Source organism: Trachurus japonicus, chromosome 7 (assembly GCF_045865225.1).
Source record: "Trachurus japonicus isolate A0001 chromosome 7, Traja_1.0".
In the NCBI taxonomy this organism is placed as follows: domain Eukaryota; kingdom Metazoa; phylum Chordata; class Actinopteri; order Carangiformes; family Carangidae; genus Trachurus; species Trachurus japonicus.
This window is the reverse complement of record NC_140913.1, coordinates 34,969,764-34,988,765: the sequence shown is the minus strand read 5'-3', so window position 1 is coordinate 34,988,765 and position 19,002 is coordinate 34,969,764. Positions and strand designations below refer to the sequence as shown.

Below are 19,002 nucleotides of genomic sequence, written 5' to 3'. Positions count from 1 at the left end.
TACCGTTTGTGTCATAAACACAGGAATATCAACTCTTGACTTGCTTCAAGTAAAAAAAACTTCTCGGCGCATCTTTGAGTCTCCATCTGACGCTGCCTGTGGAAAAAAATGTACACTTGAAGCAAGTAAAGAGTTGATATTCCTGTGTTTATGACACAAGCGGTAGCTCCCACTGCACCTGAACACACCAGCACTGCAACTTCGGGCTCGCGCGAGACTCCGGGAGACTTTGAATTAGATCTAGTTTTACAAACATGTCGGCTTGCTTGAAGTAAATAAACTTCTGGGTGCATGTTTGAGTCGCCATCTGACGCTGTCTGTGGAAAAAAATTGCGGCTTTGAGGGATGGAAACAGCCTAAACAGCAGAACTTACATCCACTCCCATTCATTGCTGCCGTGGCGATGCGGGGACAGACGCAGCTACCGCAAAACAGGAGCGATTAAACTGAAAATCTTCAGATTCCTTCTTTTAGACCTAAAATTATATGAAAATACACCCCCGAGTTGAATTCGCCTGGAATTGTCCTTTAATTAATCCCTGGACTAAACCAGAGTGAGTTTGACTCTCAGACTGAATGTTAGGGGAGAGTGGGGTAAAGTGAGACACTTTTCACATTTGCTCCCCTCTAAGCGAGCTAAAATGATTTTATCAGTAAAATGTACACATTTCCCATTAATTCAGGACGTTTCCTCGCAATGGAAATTTACCGAATGGGTAACACTTTATTTTAAGGGGTCCTTGTTCCTGTGTAGTTACCTAATTAATTACAGTGTAATTACCTATGTAACTGCATGTAATAGCATGTACTTACATTGTAAATACATTGTGTATTTTGGTGTACTTACAGGTCCTTGTTACACTTGTAATAAGAAATGCTTGTTACAATACCTGGTCAAAGTGGCCACTCTCTTTGGGGAAGGGGTACATCTGCAAGAAAAATGGGTGAAACCACAACCCATGTTGCCTGGGCAACCTTTTCCATCAATCTTCCTCCTGCCTCTTGAGTCTTGGAACATTTATGCTGTTTCACAACTTAGTCTATGGCCCAATTCCGATTCTATTTTTCATCCCTACCCCTACCCCTACCCCTACCCCTAGCCCTTAACCCTTGCCCTTGAAATGGAGCTACAAGGAGTAGGGTTGAAAGTCAACCCCTACGAATTGGGACACCACTTCAACAGTCACATATGTCAACAGTCGTCTCTGCTGGCTTTCACATAAGCAGACGTGACGAGCTTTTGCCACAAATCCTCTATTCAGAACCACGTTAACTTAATAAAATAAAATAAAATTTAATGAAGAATGATCGGTTCATTGTAAAACATTTATTTATTGATGTAAATGTGGTGATTTCTGTATAGGCTACAGATCCCCCAGGCAGCGCTGCTCCTCTGTCCAATACACACAGGAAGCTTCACTTTTAATTCAAACAAATTAATGCGACAATTGTTACATTTCATCAATGAGATGAGCATTTATCTACTAAAAAGAATGTAACTACGCGGCGGTAAACCTTTAAAACCCTGCGGGTAAGTTAATTAGCGTCCGTCTTTTCTACCGGGACGAGGTCGGGTGGTTGGCCGGCTGACGAGCTCTCTGGACGGGGTGGTGTCTCTGTGACGAGCCGTTGATCTGCTCCACAGGTGGAGCTTCACTTCTCCCAAAAACATGGGAGCAAACGTCTAAACAGCCTCATGTGGATAAACCGACCGCACATTGGGGATCTAAACAGCTACTTTCTCGCATGAAAAAATATTAAAACTTAACAAAATGACGTAATAACAGCGCTACAGTGAGAAATAAAACAGCTGCCGGTTGCCACAAGATGCATTCTGGGAAACTTGCCATAGCCCTCGGTCCGTAGTGTGCCCCTGAAAAATCTCCGTTTCGAGGGCGAGATAGCCAGACCACTTCCCCCTAACCCTCGTCTGAACCAGAATTGGGACACCACTTCACGTGAACAAGCAAAACGAAGGGTTAGGGCCAAGGGCTCTAGGGCTGAGGGGAGAATCGGAATTCGGCCTATGTAACAGTTGTGTTAGTACACACTAGTTACTCTTTGATACAGTGAAATAAGCACATTAAAATAAAGTGTACCTGGGTCGGGATACCTCAACTCTTAATAAACTGCAATAACCAGTGTCTTTGTACTGTCTTTGAGGGTTAAAAAAGTGCGTGCTTTTGTTCAAAGAAACCACGTCCGAGTGAGTGGTCTTCTCTTTGGTTCAGAGAAACCGCGTCGAAGTGAGCGCTCGGCTCGTCAAGTCCAGCTATGTTGTGTTTTTTCTGTTGCATGCTCACTTCTCATGCTCGGGTGTAAAAGTGAGCACAGACGGCTAAACAGACTGCTAAATAATATTGTTGGATTATTTTGCCTTGGGGAATGTCTATCTGTGAGTAGAATATGTCAGTGTTACATGATTGTGTATTTTTGTAATTAAGACATAATTAGTTGTGGTAAATATACCTTGCTAGCTTTCAGTCTATGTTAACTCTTTTCATTTTGTTAATCTGGATGCTAATTGAAGTGTATTCATGCAATGCTACTGTAAGTACTGTAAGTAAATTGTGTTTCTGTGATCATTTCAGTTTTACGGAGGAGAAATAGAGGACTCCATTAAAGGACAGGAAAAGATCAAGCCTTGTGGTTTTTTGGGGATAATAAAAATAAAGGACGATAAAGGAACACTGAAATGCATTTTTTTTGAGTGTGTGGTTTATGCATACAGATTGCTGATGATGTTTTCAGTTCCATATGAATTGAGTTATCCAGCATTGTCTCATTTTCTGAAAAAATGCTATTCTAGTTATTGGTTTATGTAAAAATACTTGAGTACCAAGTTTCTGCATGATGTTACATGTAAGTATGTAGCAGGTACACTTTATTTTAATGTGCTTATTCCACTGTATCAAAGAGTAACAACGGTGTACTAACACAATCGTTACATATACTAAGTTGTGTAACAGCACACGTGGTACACTATCGAAGACACTGGTTATTGCAGTTAATGTTTAAGGACTGAGGTATCCCAGCAGGTACACTTTAATGTGCTTATTCCACTGTATCAAAGTGTAACAACGGTGTACTAACACAACTGTTACATAGACTAAGTTGTGAAACAGCATAAATGTTCCAAGACTCAAGAGGCAGGAGGAAGATTGATGGAAAAGGTTGCCCAGGCAACATGGGTTGTGGTTTCACCCATTTTTCTTGCAGATGTACCCCTTCCCCAAAGAGAGAGGCCACTTTGACCAGGTATTGTAACAAGCATTTCTTATTACAAGTGTAACCAGGACCTGTAAGTACACTAAAATACACAATGTATTTACAATGTAAGTACATGCTATTACATGCAGTTACATAGGTAATTACACTAATTAATTAGGTAACTACACAGGAACAAGGACCCCTTAAAATAAAGTGTTACCTCAGAAGGTATTTAGGATGACGGACAGTGAAAATATGATAGTTTTTAAAAAAAAAAGTGGTCTTGTGTCTCACTTTACCCCAGCTCAGGGGTAAACTGAGACAAACCAGAGAAATCAACGGGGTAAACTGATCCACTTACTTTTTCCACTCTGAAACTACCATAACAACACATGTTGTAACAGTTAGAGTCCTGACAGCTTGACAACCACACTTCCCAAAACTAATGTCGGACTAGTAGCAGAATCATGGGGATTGGTCAATTAAGCACTTTTGTTTTCTCAACACAAAGTGACTCAAGAACAAAATCAAATACAACATAAAATGTTTTAATTAACATTCAAATGACGGATAGAACCAGTTAGATTAGAACACAGTCTGGGGGTCAGATTGTAGCCCCGACAATCGTGATCAAAAGTCCTCTTGTGTGTGGGGGGAGCCGACAAAGTGGAATGTGAATAAAATTGAGTTAATTAACCAATAAATAATCGAGCTGACTGAAGAGCACACAGCATAACAAAGCAGTGTGGCTACAGATCATGTTTGATCACGCGAGATTTCTGGCTTGGAAGACGAGATTCTAGTGTAAATCTTTGTGTGTGGTGCTCACAGTCTCACTCATGGAGTTATTATAATACATCCATGGTCTCACTTTACCCCAACACCCCCATTTTAGAAAAAACGACCTCTCTTAGAAATTCAGGCTAATTTTCAGCCAGCATCATCACATGGTTTTATGTGTTGGTAGTTCATCATCATGTATCATACAAGTTTTTCTACCTGAATCAATTTGCTTTGGCACAACAGTTGATTAAGTTGACAGCAAGAAAATTTACTTTTACATGCAAAAATCATATTTTTGTGAAAAAAACATGCTTTCCACAGCATCATGAGGTCCTCTCCTTATATTTAGTTCTGATAGGCTAGTGCTATTCCCCTCTGAGTCCGGGGTTAGCTGTTATCAACATCCAGGGTCTGTAGGTTGACCTGCTGACCTCTGACCTGGATGATGTCATCTCTGTAGGTTGACCTGCTGACCTCTGACCTGGATGATGTCATCTCTGTAGGTTGACCTGCTGACCTCTGACCTGGATGATGTCATCTCTGAGCGCCGTGCACCGCGGCTTGTTGCTACCGCTAATGCTACGGTTCGTTTCTGCGTGTTTCTGACTGGTGAACTGACTGGTGAACCTGGTGAACTGGTGAACTGTGCAGCAAGTTAAATATACTATTCAAAAAGGTAAGAGTAAAGCCCTCATTACATTATTTGAGGTGTTCTGGGGTCATCTCTGTCATGTTTAACAAAAATATAGTTAATTATGATTTATTTTCCATTGTGATTTAAGCTTACAGGTTCGGACTAACTCGTTTTCAGTGTAACATCGTATTTTAATTAACTGTCAAAACGATTTAACGATCATATAAACGACCGTAGTAAACCTACGATCGGTCGTCTTACTTTTTAAATCATTATCTTTGTTTTAAAGTCTGTGTGAGTCCTGTAAAAGTCTTAATACTCATTCATTAAATCCACAAGTAACACATACATGAACGCGCAGCGCCAAAACTAGAACGGCGGTTGCTCGTTCTCATTGCCCCAGGGCATGATGGGAGACCGCAGAGCATCATGGGGGGTGACTCAACTGCGCATGCTCTATGGGCCGCATAACGCGGAAGTAAACCCGGAAGTCAGAAACTTTTTCGGCGTATGCGCCAGGCGAGCAACTTCTATTGAAATGAATGGCGGCCATTTTCCGGTCCGGTATCCAGTTAATATAATACATCCATGCACACACAAAAACAACAACTTTATTGACACAGAGGATTCAGAACAGTGACAGTGACACACAGAGCAGAGGTGTCAACCTTCTTTTTACAGTCAAGTTCAACACACAACATACTAATAATAATAATACTAGGCTACTAATATGAATAATCATGATAATAATAATAAAAATGATAATAACTTTTAGGAAAAAAAACAACAACTTTATTGACACAGAGGATTCAGAACAGTGACAGTGACATAGACATATGGACACAGAGAGCAGAGGTGAGTCCAGAGCACAAGTCAACACACAACCTGCTAATACTAATAATTATTTTAATATGAATAATAATGAACATAATAAGAATTATAATAACCTTAAAAAAAAACTTTATTGACACAGAGGATTCAGAACAGTGTCAGTAACACAGAGAACAGCCAACAAGCCAACAAACACACAATATAAATGTCTCAATAAAAAAATGAAACAACAAAAATAAAACACAAAGTTAAGGTTAACAAATTACAAATCAGCCTAAAATAATATACTTCTAGCCTACTTCTACTGCTACTACTAGGCCACTAATTCTAACACTACTAAATAATAATAGTTATAACCTTTTTTTTCAATTACAAAACATCAATATTACATTTATATCAATGGTGGGCAACATATTATGACTGGTAGACACTATATAAATATAAATGCTGTCTCTATGTGCTTTATTTGCATGTTTTGTGTATATTTATATGGAATGTATTTTTAATGGAAACAGTAACTTATTAAGTAGCCTAGCTGTAATGTGCTTCCTCCCATTCTCTGTCTGTCTTTTAATTGTCTTATTTGTCATATGGACTATGTGTCTGAAATAAAGAATTATATTTTCAGTGTGATAAATAGTTTGTTTGGGACATGTTATTAGATATAATCAATACATCCATGGATATAATACATCCATAATTGGGATCGCCTCTGGCCGGTTCTTCCGGGTTGTGAGTCACTGTGACGTCAGTGCAGATGAACCAATGAGGCTTCTCTGGCGACGCCTGCTGGACAGAGAGCTGCACTACACCAATGTTAGAGGACAAGGTGTTTATTATTGTGAAGGCAAGGGGGAGTTTAACATGTAAAGTTGTTCTTGTTGTTTTTAAATGTATAGACATATGACAGTAGAATGAAAATAAAAAAGAAGCATTAATCGGAAATATTTATTATTACTTATTATCAGAAACAGAATTAATCAGATATTATGTGTGATGCAAGACTGGACAGATGAAGTAAAAAGTGACAGTTTTAGGATTGATCCACAGTCACAGTTTAATTTCCAGCCTCATACACAGATGAAAGGATCATTTTTGAAAATGCATCTGATTACTGTCTCTGTGTGGAATATACAGAACATATTATCTATGATATTTTATTTATTTTCAGTCTGAGCAAACATGACCCAGGGCTGCAAGCGCAAGAGCCCAAACTGACCTCAGTTCAGATTCAACCACAATTTAAAGAAATAACCTGAACTAACTGGACTCGACAACACACTCACTGTTCAGTTGTATGAACCGTGTGTGTGTGTGTGTGTGTGTGCACTTTGAGTGTTCGCATGTCCGCTCCGTCCACCTTAAAACTTCTTCACTTTATCTGTCCTCATGTGGGAAATCTGACTTTGACAAATGTCTGTTTGAGATGCACTTAATTGATCTTTATTAATAATCTCCATGGAAACCCTCTGCTGCCTGAACGCCGTCATTACACTGCCAGAGCTCAGGACTTTAACTCCACATGTTCAGACGGAGCCTGGAGGAAACACACATCTCTTCTCCTGCAGCTCGGCTTGTGATTGTTTTCTTGTTCTTGTGTTGTTTTCTTGTGACTTCAGTTTCCTCTGCTCATGCTGTTGCGCCTGCAGCTCCAGCTGAGTCATTACAGCGGTAGTGGAGGTTATAAATGTGTCTGAATGCAGGACAAAGTTTGTCCTTGATGCACTCTGACTTGGCAAACAACCCTCTCCTAGAAATGCAGTTTTCCAGGCATGCCTGGTGTTTGGCTGATTGTTCTTGGAGCGTCGATGCCAGACTACAAACTGGCAGAATGCACTGAGTTAAACAGCTACAACGGCTGGATTTAAAGGATAATTACCGTTTTTTACAATCTGAACCTTATTTCTAACATAAAATCTGATCATTTCCTCCCCCAGATAACTTTGGTGTCATTCCAAGTGGTTGTGATGAAATGAGCTCCAGCCGAGAGGCGCGTATATCCGTATAATGGAGTCTACAGGGCAGCAGAATGCAGCCTCTAAATAACACATTATCTGCAGAGAAACTCCTTCATTTCACCAATATTTAGTTCTGATAGGCTAGTGCTATTCCCCTCTGAGTCCGGGGTTAGCTGTTATCAACATCCGGGGTCTGTAGGTTGACCTACTGACCTCTGACCTGGATGATGTCATCTCTGAGCGCCGTGCGGCGTGGATTGTTGCTACGGGAGCGTGCCTATGTTCCCTCTGGACTCTCTCTACCTGTCTGGCCTGTCTAGCCTCTACCTGGTCTTTTTACTAAACTTAACCAACTCCTTTCTTCATTGCCTAAACCCAACCAATGGTGGGACCAAAGGGCTGAGGGAACATAGGGCCTAATTTTCAGTGACAACAAAAGTTAGAAATGAGGGAACATAGGGCTGAGGGAACATAGGGATGACCCCGTTGCTACGGCTAATGCTACGGTTGGTTTCTGCATGTTTCTGACTTGTCAGAACAAAATGAGCAGCTGGATGAAGTTCAGCTTCCACAGGCTTCCTCTCCTCAACCTGGACTCACTAAAGCTCCGGCTAGTTGAGATAAAAATGGACCCGAATGCCGAAGCAGAATGATTATTATCAGAATGAGCCGGGCGGCGCTCAGAGATGACATCGTCCAGGTACGCGCCTCTCGGCTGGAGCTCATTTCATCACAACCACTTGTAATGACACCAAAGTTATCTGGGGGAGGAAATGATCGGATTTTATGCTGGAAATAAGGTCCAGATTGTAAAAAACAGAAATTATCCTTTAAAAGGTTTTATGGTGATGTGCCCTGAAAACACCGGCTCACATTTTGCTGCCAGAGATCCCCATGTGTGAACACGCTGAATGTAAACTCTGCATCAGGATGGAAATCTCAAGCAAACAGGAGAAATGTCATGACACATGAAAACTGAGGTGCAGACATCCAGGCCGGTTTTATCAGAAAGGCTGCGGCTTCTCTGCACTGGATGGAAAATGTCACTGTGAATTATTAAAACAGACTGAGCTCTGACGCTGCAGAGAGATCGGCCGCTTGTATTTTCAGTGTTCTGACAGGACCTTTCATTTGTTCTGTTGAAAATAAAATCATTTGTTCTTCTCAGAGGATGATCTCAGGAAAACAGTTACATTGATGCATTTTCACAGCTTTTGTAGTTATAAACAGTCTCAGGGTGAAGCCTATTCAGACCTGTGGCTCGTTTGCTTTGTTCAGATTCAGGATCTAAAATGACACAATTGTTGTTGTTTTTTTGTAACCCTTTAATAACACAAAACAATACTAATATGTTTAATATGTTGCAATCGTCCCTGATCCATGTTGAAACTTAATTTAATTTAGTTTATTTGATAGGGACAATGCAGGTTAACAAAGTAACACCTCCACTCGTTAGAAACAAGTCAATGTGACTGATGTTCTGCAGACAGAGATTATAGCTAATGCTAGTTTCCAACTCCCGTCCCTAGTTCGGCTTCTACCTACCCACGTTTGGGGTCAGTTGCAACGTCTGGATTCTTCCATTCAAATAAATATTGTAATTGATGTGTCATCATCTTTAAATGGCATGGCTAATTAGCAGACACATATACAGTAGGCTATGTTTAATCTATAAAAGTTTGGTGAGTCTAGTCCAAATATTCTCAGAGTAACTGAGAAAAATGTAAAAAGTGTTGCAACTGTCCTCAGTCTCGCCTATCTCTGGTGATGTTACATTGATGTGAAGTTTTTTTTCTGAGAAAATCACACATAGGAACTGGGTTTTTTCTGGTTTTAGAAGTCATGTCAAAAACAAGACTCAGAATGACTGTTTTTAACTGTTGCCTATATATATTTGATGTAGGCCTATGTCATCTGAAAATGACAAATAATAGAAACTGAGAAAGTGTAACTGAAATATGACAACACAGAATTGAAGTGTGCAGACAATTTGGCCCGAAGCTCAAATGCCACGTGTGATTTTCTTAAGTTGAGACAAAAACCAGATGTGAATAAAGTTTTCAAGTCTTATCAGATAGAAACAGTTCTGTTTATTTTACCGTGTATCATGGATCATCTCCACAATGTAAAGTCTTCTATAAGATGTTGTCATTTGAGAAACAAAAAACACATATATTTCAATTCATATTTTTATTGAACGGTTAGAATAAACACATATATTTTTTCTGTCACTGAATGATCAATTTAGTCTGTGATAAAATGCTTGAGAGAAGAAATGTTTTCTTCACGTAACTGAGATTCCTGCATGAAGCCTGAAAAGCTCAGAACAAACAACAAAGCTTGTGTCGATGTAAGTACAATAACAGATTACTAGGGATGAGATTCACATGACATAGTTAAACACTTCAAACACTTCTTCAACACAGAGCTTGTTGGGTCAGTTTACATTACTTGAAGTGAAAGGACAACAATACATTGACAGGATTCACAGATATATGTTTTAGAAAGTTACATCAAGTTACATAGGTTGTCAAAAACATTCCCTGCATTCTTTGTTGTAAATGTTGATCACTTGTGACAAATGTTTATCACCAACCTTCTCACAGTTCAAGATCCAAGATCCTTCACATTCACAATCTCAGATTTTATGTATTTTGATTTGTAAGTAAGTAAGTAAATCTTTATATCCCAAACGGGCAAATGGTGTTACAGCAGCTGCTAGACATTTGAAGACATGACAGAAACTAAAAGACAAAGAGGCAAGAAGCACACTGCACTGATAATGGCAGGTGAAAGCAACAAAGCCATTATAAATCTATACGAAGGACAAGATAAGAAACAACAATGGATCAAATTGACATATTAGTTTTTATGCCTCCTTCATTCTCCAGAGAGCCTTTGTTTTTCTGTTCTGTTCATGTTTGACTCACGATTATGGCTTGCTCAAATTGTACATTTCATCCAGACTTTCAATTGCTTCTTTTTTTGTGTGTTTCTTCCACTCACTAGGGATTTCTCCCCTACCCTGGAATTTTGAGTTATATTCCTTCTCCAGATCCTTTTGAAAACGACATACAAACCATTTCCAGTATGTCAGTTTGGACTCATCAGGTGTAATGCTCCAGTTAGCTAGGTCTGGATCCCTTCGGTACTCTTTATAGGGAATAGGTTTCTCGGAAACAGCATTAGGGAAAAAGCTCTTGTCACTTGCAATTAATGTTGTGCAGAAGTCAAGACAGAATGTGTCTATGCCTCTATAATGGCCACCATTAACTGCTTTGGCTCGATGAAAAGGGACACTGTGGTCTGAACCATCATGATTTTCCATGGTGTTGGTGCAAACAGCTCCACAGAATGGACACCTTTCCCAGCAGCACTTGCACAGATGATCAATCAGGATTTGATCAGGCATTAGTTTTGATTCCTTCATCTTATCTAATGAGAGGTTGCTCACATCATTCATGAGGGTTTCGAGGTCTTTCTCTATCTCTTCTTTGAGGAAGTCAAAATTATTGATGTCTCTGAAGTTTCCAGGAAAAACAGCACTGTCAAATCTCAGCTCATTGTTTATCAAACTGGAAAATTCCTTCAGCCACATGTCTGTGCCTCCTCTCTGAGTTTTGACTTTGTCTGTTGCAGTGAATAAAGCCCGACTCACAAGTGTTTTCATATCTTCAACATTTTTCTTGAGTATATCTTGTGTTTGTTTGCTGTGTGATGTGAAGACGTATTTCTCTACCTCCTCTGTGATAAACGTCTTCACATACTCTTCTGGGTTTCGGATGTAGGAGATGAAACCACTGAAGTCTTCTTTCTCTGCCAGTGACGTCAACACATGTTTCTCCAGCTTCAGTCTGTTCTCTCTGAATGCTGGGAAATTGCACTTCATCTCTCCAGCAAGAGCAATGACAGTCTTGTTACAGACAGCCTGAACAGAGGAAACTTTCAGTTTGTCACGGATCAGTTCTCCCAGTATGACAGTAGAACAGCTTCCTTTACAGAAGCTTCTGAAAATTTTGTAACACTGATCCTTTTTCCTTTCAAAATGAGCGTGCGTATCATTATTCTTCTTGAATTTGTTGTGGGACTGTGAAAGCTCACGTCCTGCTCGGTCAAACACATACAGTAAGAGATCAACTGTAAACTCCTTCTTCAGAGTACATTTCCTCTTTGTTTCAAACTCGGTCACTTTGTCTTTGACATTTTTGGCCACTTCTTGCAAATAAGTTGAACTGTAGCCTCTTGTAGCTACAGGTTTGTTCTTGACTGTATCAAGTGAATGTCTGTCAACATCTCTAATCAGGTCTCTGATCAGCTGTTGGTCTTGCTCAGAAGATCCCATTAGTGCTGAAATAAATCGGCCAAATAGGCCGCGAGTCAAATAATCAGAGTAATCATGAACCATTGCTATTTGCTTGTATTTGCCACTTTTTCTGTTTTTATCTATAAGAGCCATTTCAAACCCAAGCTCTTTAAGGATTTTTGTCTGATCTTCCTCCAAGTGGATGTCTTCGATAGGTGTTATACCAGCAGTTAGTTCTCTCACCCAGACACTCCAAACAGAGTCAAACTGCTGTTCTAGTTCCTCTTCATCTTGCGCCTTGTCTTTTAACTGATGAACGAGCTCTTTGCTTTCCTCTAGCAGCTTGTTCTCAAACTCTGTCTTCTGTTCATCAAGCTTTTTATAAGCCTTCTTCTGCTGGATAACCTCATCCAGTTTTCTTCTCACTCCTCTCACCAGTTCTTCATGGATCTCTTCGATTTTCTTTTCAAATCGGCTTCGCCACTGGGCCAACATTTCTTTGTCTTTGTCTTCATCAAAGTACTTTGTCACTTTTTGATTTATTTCATCATATGTTTTGCCCATTTCTTTAAAAAGGTCACTGAGCTTATCCTGGTCAAGTTCTCCACTTTCAATTCTGTTATACATCTTGTTTTCAATAGCCAACATGTTGCTCCTCAGGGCCCAGGTCCAGTCCCCGTACTGAACCTCAAGTTTTCTGTACACTGCAATCTCAAGAGTGTTTTTGAAACTGAAGACAAAGTTTTCGTTCAGTAGGGCGTTCCACAGGTCCTTAATTTTGCTTTGGAACTGTGACAGAGTAAACCCATCAGACGTTGATGCTTTAGAGAGGATGAAGTTCTTCAGCTCTTGGACACTCTCACTATAACCTGGATTTGGAGGAGCCATAGGTGGACTTCCCTCCCATAGCTGGGCAAAGTATTTCACATCTTTTTGCACATCAAATGCAATGACATCACTGAAACACTCAACATCACAACCCTCCTCTTTGGCAGCGAGTTTGGCCATCTGGTCCAGTTTCTCTTGCAGGCGTCTTCTTCCATCCATGTTTTTCACTGCAGCTGAAATATCTGTAACGTTCTGGTGAACAAACACACAACTTGGAGAAAGTTGAACTCTCTTCATCCTCATGAAAGCCTGAACAACAATCTGCAGAACATCTTGCATGTCAGCTGGATTCTCTCCAAAGATGTTGATCAACGTCATGTTTCCCAGACCAACAACAAAGGTTGCCAGTTCATTGTCGTGGTGAAGAGTGGCGTTACCTGCTAATTCAAGAGCACGCAGTCCTTCAGTGTCCACCACCAGAACGTAGTCAAACTTCAACTCTTTCTTCATCTCCTCTGACACTTTGACCAGCTGCATGAAGGCCCCCTTGGTGCATCTGCCAGCACTCACTGCAAACTGTAACCCAAACATGGCATTCAGCATGGTTGACTTTCCACTGCTCTGTACGCCCAAAACTGACAACACAAAAACTCTCTGGTCACCCAGTTTCTTGATGACTGCATCTAAAAGACTAGAGACCCATGTTAGAGGCACATGACCTGCATCACCATCCATCAGCTCCATGGGATGTCCTGATATCATCAGCTCTGCAGCCAGCTCAGGGTATTTAGACCAGTCAGTCTGTTCACTCTGTGTTTCTTTCTGCAGATCTTTATGGGCTTCATAGATCTGTCCCATTTCTCTGAAGATGTGCTCCAAGCCAAAATTGGCTGACTGCAGTTCTTTAGATATTTTTTCAAGCTCATCTTGTTTTGTTTGTAACACATCAGATTTGTCATGTTTCTTCTTCAGGATCAAGACCTCAGACCACTTCTCATCGTATCTTTGGAGAATTGAAGTGAGGTCGTCTGTGGAGAGGCCATCCATTAATATCTGAGTCCATTTCAGGAAATACTTTGTGTCTGTTGATGGCAAAGTTGAGAGACTTTCAGTGAACAACTTCACCAGTTCACTGCAGGAAGCATCACATTGTTGCTGCCGTATTTCCTTCAGTTTCAATTCCGTTTCACTTTTCTCCTTCTCAAGGTTGTCTTTGAGGTGATACAGTTCTTTGTGTGTTCTGCACCAGTCATGCCACAGTTGGCCATGACAAGGGAGCAATTCCTTTTTCATTTTTGAAGATTTCTTCCCCTGAAGTAAATTCACTATCTTCATAGCAGCAGATTTCCCTGTTTGACAACCTTTGTCATCTTCATCCACTCTGATTCCAGAGACCTGGGCCATGTTTTCAAGCTGGAAGAGTGTAGGTTTATGTGGTCCAGACAAGATCTCTCCAATGATCCTTTTTAGTTCTTCAGACACATCTGACTGGCCTCTGTCTTTCAGACCCATTTTGTAATTTCCATTTTTCATCTGAATTGCAGAACAATCATTATCAGCAATAAGAAGGATGAGAGGCTTTGGAGACTTACAAAGAGCTGTGATTACTTGACTATATTTGTCATCTTTTTGCAGAGTTGGCACAAGAACAACATTGACTGACGATTTGTCAGTCAGTATGTCACGTTGTTTTTTCATTGACAGAGCATCACCATGAAGATTACAGAAGGCAGTGCAGTCAGTGAAGGCATCATCAGGTTTCCCAGCAGGACAGTACCAGGCAATCTCTGCCACACCATCCATCAGATGACGAGACTTGGTGCTACCTGGACAGTCTCTGTGGAAGAAGGTGTTGTGACGGTCGTTGATCAAAGTGTTGATCAGCTGAGATTTAGACACTGACAGTGAACCCAGGCGGAGAAATGACACCATGGGTGTCACAGCTTCACAGATGGGCGAACTCTTCATGGTGATGATGTTTGACTTATCTTTGATTTTACATATCTTCCATTCTTTTCTTATTTGTCTGAATGTCCACAGAGGACACTCAACTTCCATTGTGACTGGGTCAGGGACAAGCAAAGGTAAGGCGTACTGACAATGTGAGAGCTTTGTCATCATGTTCTGCTTCAGGAAGCTGTCTGAGCAGTGAAACACTGCCATTTGAACATCCATTGGATGAACATGAGTCTGGATTGATTGATTACCATCATCAGTGTTGCTGTAAAGATCATCTGAATCACTGCCGTCTGTGTCAGCAGTTTCAGATGCTGTATCAGGTTTTGAACGGCTCACCTCAGCAGTTTCTTGTCTTACAGGAATATATCTGGCTTTGTAGTCTAACATCATCAACCTCTGAAGAAAAGCATGGGCCAGATCTTCCTCAGATGTTTCATGTTCAGGTTTCACTGGTGGACATATATCAAGAAAGTCTGCAGGTGACAACTTCTGTTGATGTTCGTCTGGAAGGTGTAGCTTCTGAAGCAGAGTTTCAGTTTCTCTTTGACGTTGGTTCTTCATGTTCAGCTCTTCAGAATTCCTCTCACATGGCTGTAAATATTTGGTAAATAGAGAAATATGCACGTAAAAAATGTGATGACACTGTGTGTGATGGCAGTAAAATGTGCTCACATCTTGTCAAAAAGAAAATCTTACCTCATTGTCATTCATTTCCATATCGAAGCACCTACAGGACAATGAACAAGATGAATATAGGATTAATATATTTTATTTTTCCAGGTACCAGTGAGAATTATTTTGAATATTAAAGGTTAGTTGTTGTCTGTTGTACATTAAAGGTCCCATATTATACTCTTTTTAGTCAATTTCACACAGCTGTCAGACCTCCAACTGGATTTCTGGCATTAGTCTCAGAACTGAAGAAGCCTCTTGGATGAGGGGTGAAACATCTTCAAGCTAGAAAAGAAGTCCAGTTGCCTTTTACTACAACTCCACAAGGAAAAGTCCAACTACACTGTATTCGAAATGTATTGCCCCAAACTGATCCGTGGTCCTGAATGTCAGCTGTCTAAAAGTCGCTCAAATGAGCTCTACTGAGAACAGGCTGTTTCTGTGTCTGCACCTTTAAATGTTAATGAGCTCCGTCTGTCACAGCCTTCCTGGCCTATTACATTCCCCTCTCAGGGAGAGAATGTGGCTAACGGTAGCATGGGCTAATGTTTATGGGTGGATGTATCACTACTATATTAATATTGTATCTGTTTAGCACTTTACCTGCCCAGGGACTACAGGCGGAAATTAGCAATTGTTGCTATAACCTGGCTCAAAGCATCTCTTCTTGTTTTACAAGATTAATGTTTTTTTTTTGTGCATTGTCCCTGTTTTAAATAAATCAATTCATTCATTCATTCAAATTCATGGCCAGAGCGATTGATTTAACAGAGTGGTGACGTGGTTCATGTAGCTCCCAATAGTCCCAAACTAGGCTTGAAACAACATTCAAAACACACACAGCGAGTATCACAACTAAGCATAAAGTCCACTAGTTTAAAGGAGCATTATCGCAAATACAGCAGTAATAGCATAAAACAAACTGAAATATGCAAAAGATGGGTCGGGGGGAGCCATAACTAAATTTACAAAAAAAATCGCCAACAGTATAGTGTCTGTGGGGCAAATGCAGAATTTGTCTTTGTTATGATTCCAAGCCGGCCCGGCACTTGCTGCGTTCGATTGCACTCGGAACTGGCAAATCCGACCTCCGAACCGGAAAAATGCAACAGTAAATTGTAATGTAGCAGTGTCAGGCTGCTTACAGTCACTGAATCGTCCCACTGCGGTCTGCACGTCACACCAACGATCATACATTTGTAGGAGGAAGTTGCAGTTGCTATTGTTGCCGTTGTTGTGGTTGTGCGCGAGTAGAGCTGCCGCTTCCACTAGCAAGTTTTCTTTTTCCTTTCCCGCGATTGCACGTTCATTCAGCCTGGTGAGGGAGGAGGGGGTAGGAGGGAGGAGGGGGGAGGAGGGAGGAGGAGGGGGGGAGGGGGAGGACTAAACGAGGCTCCTCTCTCTCTCTGACAGCTGCCCGCTTGTTTATATCTGATATGCTCCGCCTGGCTCCATCTAGTGGCCGAATTAAGAATTTGGATTTGCGATAATACTCCTTTAAAGCTATAGTGCGTAACTTCTACGTGTCTGTTAATATCCGTTTCACCCAAGCCACTACAAGAGGAGATGATACAACGCTGATGAAGCCGTTCGGCTCCTCAAACGCCTCGCGGTATTTTTCAGTATTTGTTATTTTTGTATTTACTGTCTTGGAGCGACTTTCCCGCGCTGGCGGACAGGAAACGACTGAAACGACGTGTTTTACTCGGTTTTACCGGACAACGAGAAGGGAGGAGGGAGGAGAGCGCTCCGCAGCTGCTAGAAGCAACAGCTGTTAGCAGCCTGGTGTTAGCCACATCGTTAGCAGCCTGGTGTTAGCCACATCGCTAGAAGCAACACCTGTTAGCAGCCTGGTGTTAGCCACATCGCTAGAAGCAACACCTGTTAGCAGCCTGGTGTTAGCCACATCGCTAGAAGCAACAGCTGTTAGCAGCCTGGTGTTAGCCACATCGTTAGCAGCAACAGCTGTTAGCAGCCTGGTGTTAGCCACATCGCTAGAAGCAACAGCTGTTAGCAGCCTGGTGTTAGCCACATCGCTAGAAGCAACACCTGTTACCAGCCTGGTGTTAGCCACATCGCTGGAAGCAACAGCTGTTAGCAGCCTGGTGTTAGCCACATCGTTAGCACTAAGTTACAAGGTGTGTAGCCCGTGTTGCTGTGTGTAACTTACTGCGGGGAGTCTGTGTGTGCTTTGACGAGCAGTGTGCGGCGAGTCGCGAGTGTTATAGTCCGTGAACAGCAGCATGTGGTGTGTTGCGAGTGTTACTGTTACTGTGTGTAATGTGCATTACCGGTATCATGCAGCTACAGGGGTAGGGGAGAGGAGGGGAGGGTTACACCGGGCCATAGGTGCCGGCCGTATCGTTGTAATAATGCAGAAATTCTTTAGGGGGCGACAGAAGTTACGCACTATAGCTTTAATGTTAATGTATAATGTAAAACCTCATAGACGGGCTAACAAATTAGCATTGCAATCGCCGTTTCGCGACAAACGGACAGCCATAGCAGTAAAGCTGCTAAAACCTGTTTTAATTCTGGCTTTAGCACTGTTAACACGTCACAGTTTAATCCAGAGTTGGTCAGTTTGCTCCAATGTTTGTTTGGGAGAAGTGCAGAGTCTGTGCGAGCCCCGACCGGGGACTGTGGCAGCGGCAGCAGCCGCTCTACTGACCTGATCTGCCGGGGCCGACCTCCGTCCTCATACTGGGGGAGAAAACGAGCCAAGTAACTTATCCGCAAGCTTTTAGAGGTTTACCACTGGCTGGTTAAATTCTTTTTTGGAGATGTTGGTCTCATTGATGAAATCTAACAACTGTGGCAGTGGCATTAGTTTGATTGAATGAAAAGTGAGCAGGACTGCCTCTGGGCTACGGACTGAAATCACCACATTTACGTAAATAAATAAATGTTTTACAATTGTCGCGACCATACGCCACCCTGGTAAGTAAAGTTTTACGGTTAGGGCTCTAACGAGTCTAGGCTACAGGGATGACACAGGTGCACATATTTCTATTGCTGAACCTGGAGCTTGGTGGGATTCGCTGCCATATTGCCCAATGTTCTACTCACCGGCTGCTTCCCGCTCACCACCTGTAGCTTGATCGGCGAGTCCTTCCTGGCAGGCCGGCGTGCAGCTCCAGCGGCACCGGGCCGGCCACCAGCTCCAGCGTCCTGCTTGTATCGACCTCCGTCCGTCGTCACGCGGTCGTGGCTTTGTCAGATCATTTTTGTTTAGACGATACAATAACTAAAACGATAATTCATTCTTGAGGTGGAGGGGATCCTTCCTATCGTCAACTCCCTTGACTTCTCCTCGGGGCGGCCGCCTCGTCCGTCCACGAGACTCTCTTTGGCTTTTTCCCAGAGTGCCTTGCTCCTTCCGCTCACGTCAGACTTAAGTGGCCAACCAGGCAACCAATCAAACATTACACAATATGGCAGCCCCCCCTTCTCAAACCTACAAAAGTGACCCCAACACAATGAACCAATCAGTCTACAATAAATTTTATTTTGTTAAGTAACATGGTTACTGTACATGGCAAAGATTATTAGCAATTTATGACTTAAAATTGGTCGGTATTTCATCAGCTTAGCTCAGGAGTTTCTAGCTGTGCAGCCATAGGAACAGACGTGGTGGGAGTGTTCTCGTACAGAGGGGCCGGCCTAACTCCCGTCATTACGTCACCACAGGAGCTGAGTCTAAGCAGCCTGTATGAGCGCCGTTTTACCAGTGGGCAGTGTTGTGGGTAACGCGTTACCCACAAAGTTACAAAGTAACGCGTTAGAGTACTTTAATTACTCTTTTCGTGTAACGTGTAACGTAA

The 19,002-nt window shown here is 41.8% G+C and overlaps 1 protein-coding gene and 1 pseudogene across 2 annotated transcripts in view; both read right to left on the bottom strand.

Annotated features, from left to right (window-relative positions):
* Positions 1-19,002, bottom strand: part of LOC146985221 (P2Y purinoceptor 1-like) — a 254,253-nt pseudogene that overhangs the window by 93,043 nt on the left and 142,208 nt on the right. The window lies entirely within an intron of this gene.
* On the bottom strand, positions 10,349-18,855 carry LOC146985229 (interferon-induced very large GTPase 1-like). The gene is made up of 5 exons (XM_085783023.1): positions 18,809-18,855; positions 18,248-18,389; positions 17,850-17,881; positions 15,203-15,233; positions 10,349-15,097 (listed from the first exon to the last, which is right to left on the bottom strand). Exons 1-5 carry the CDS (start codon positions 18,853-18,855, stop codon positions 10,349-10,351), a joined length of 5,001 nt encoding a protein of 1,666 aa, XP_085639149.1.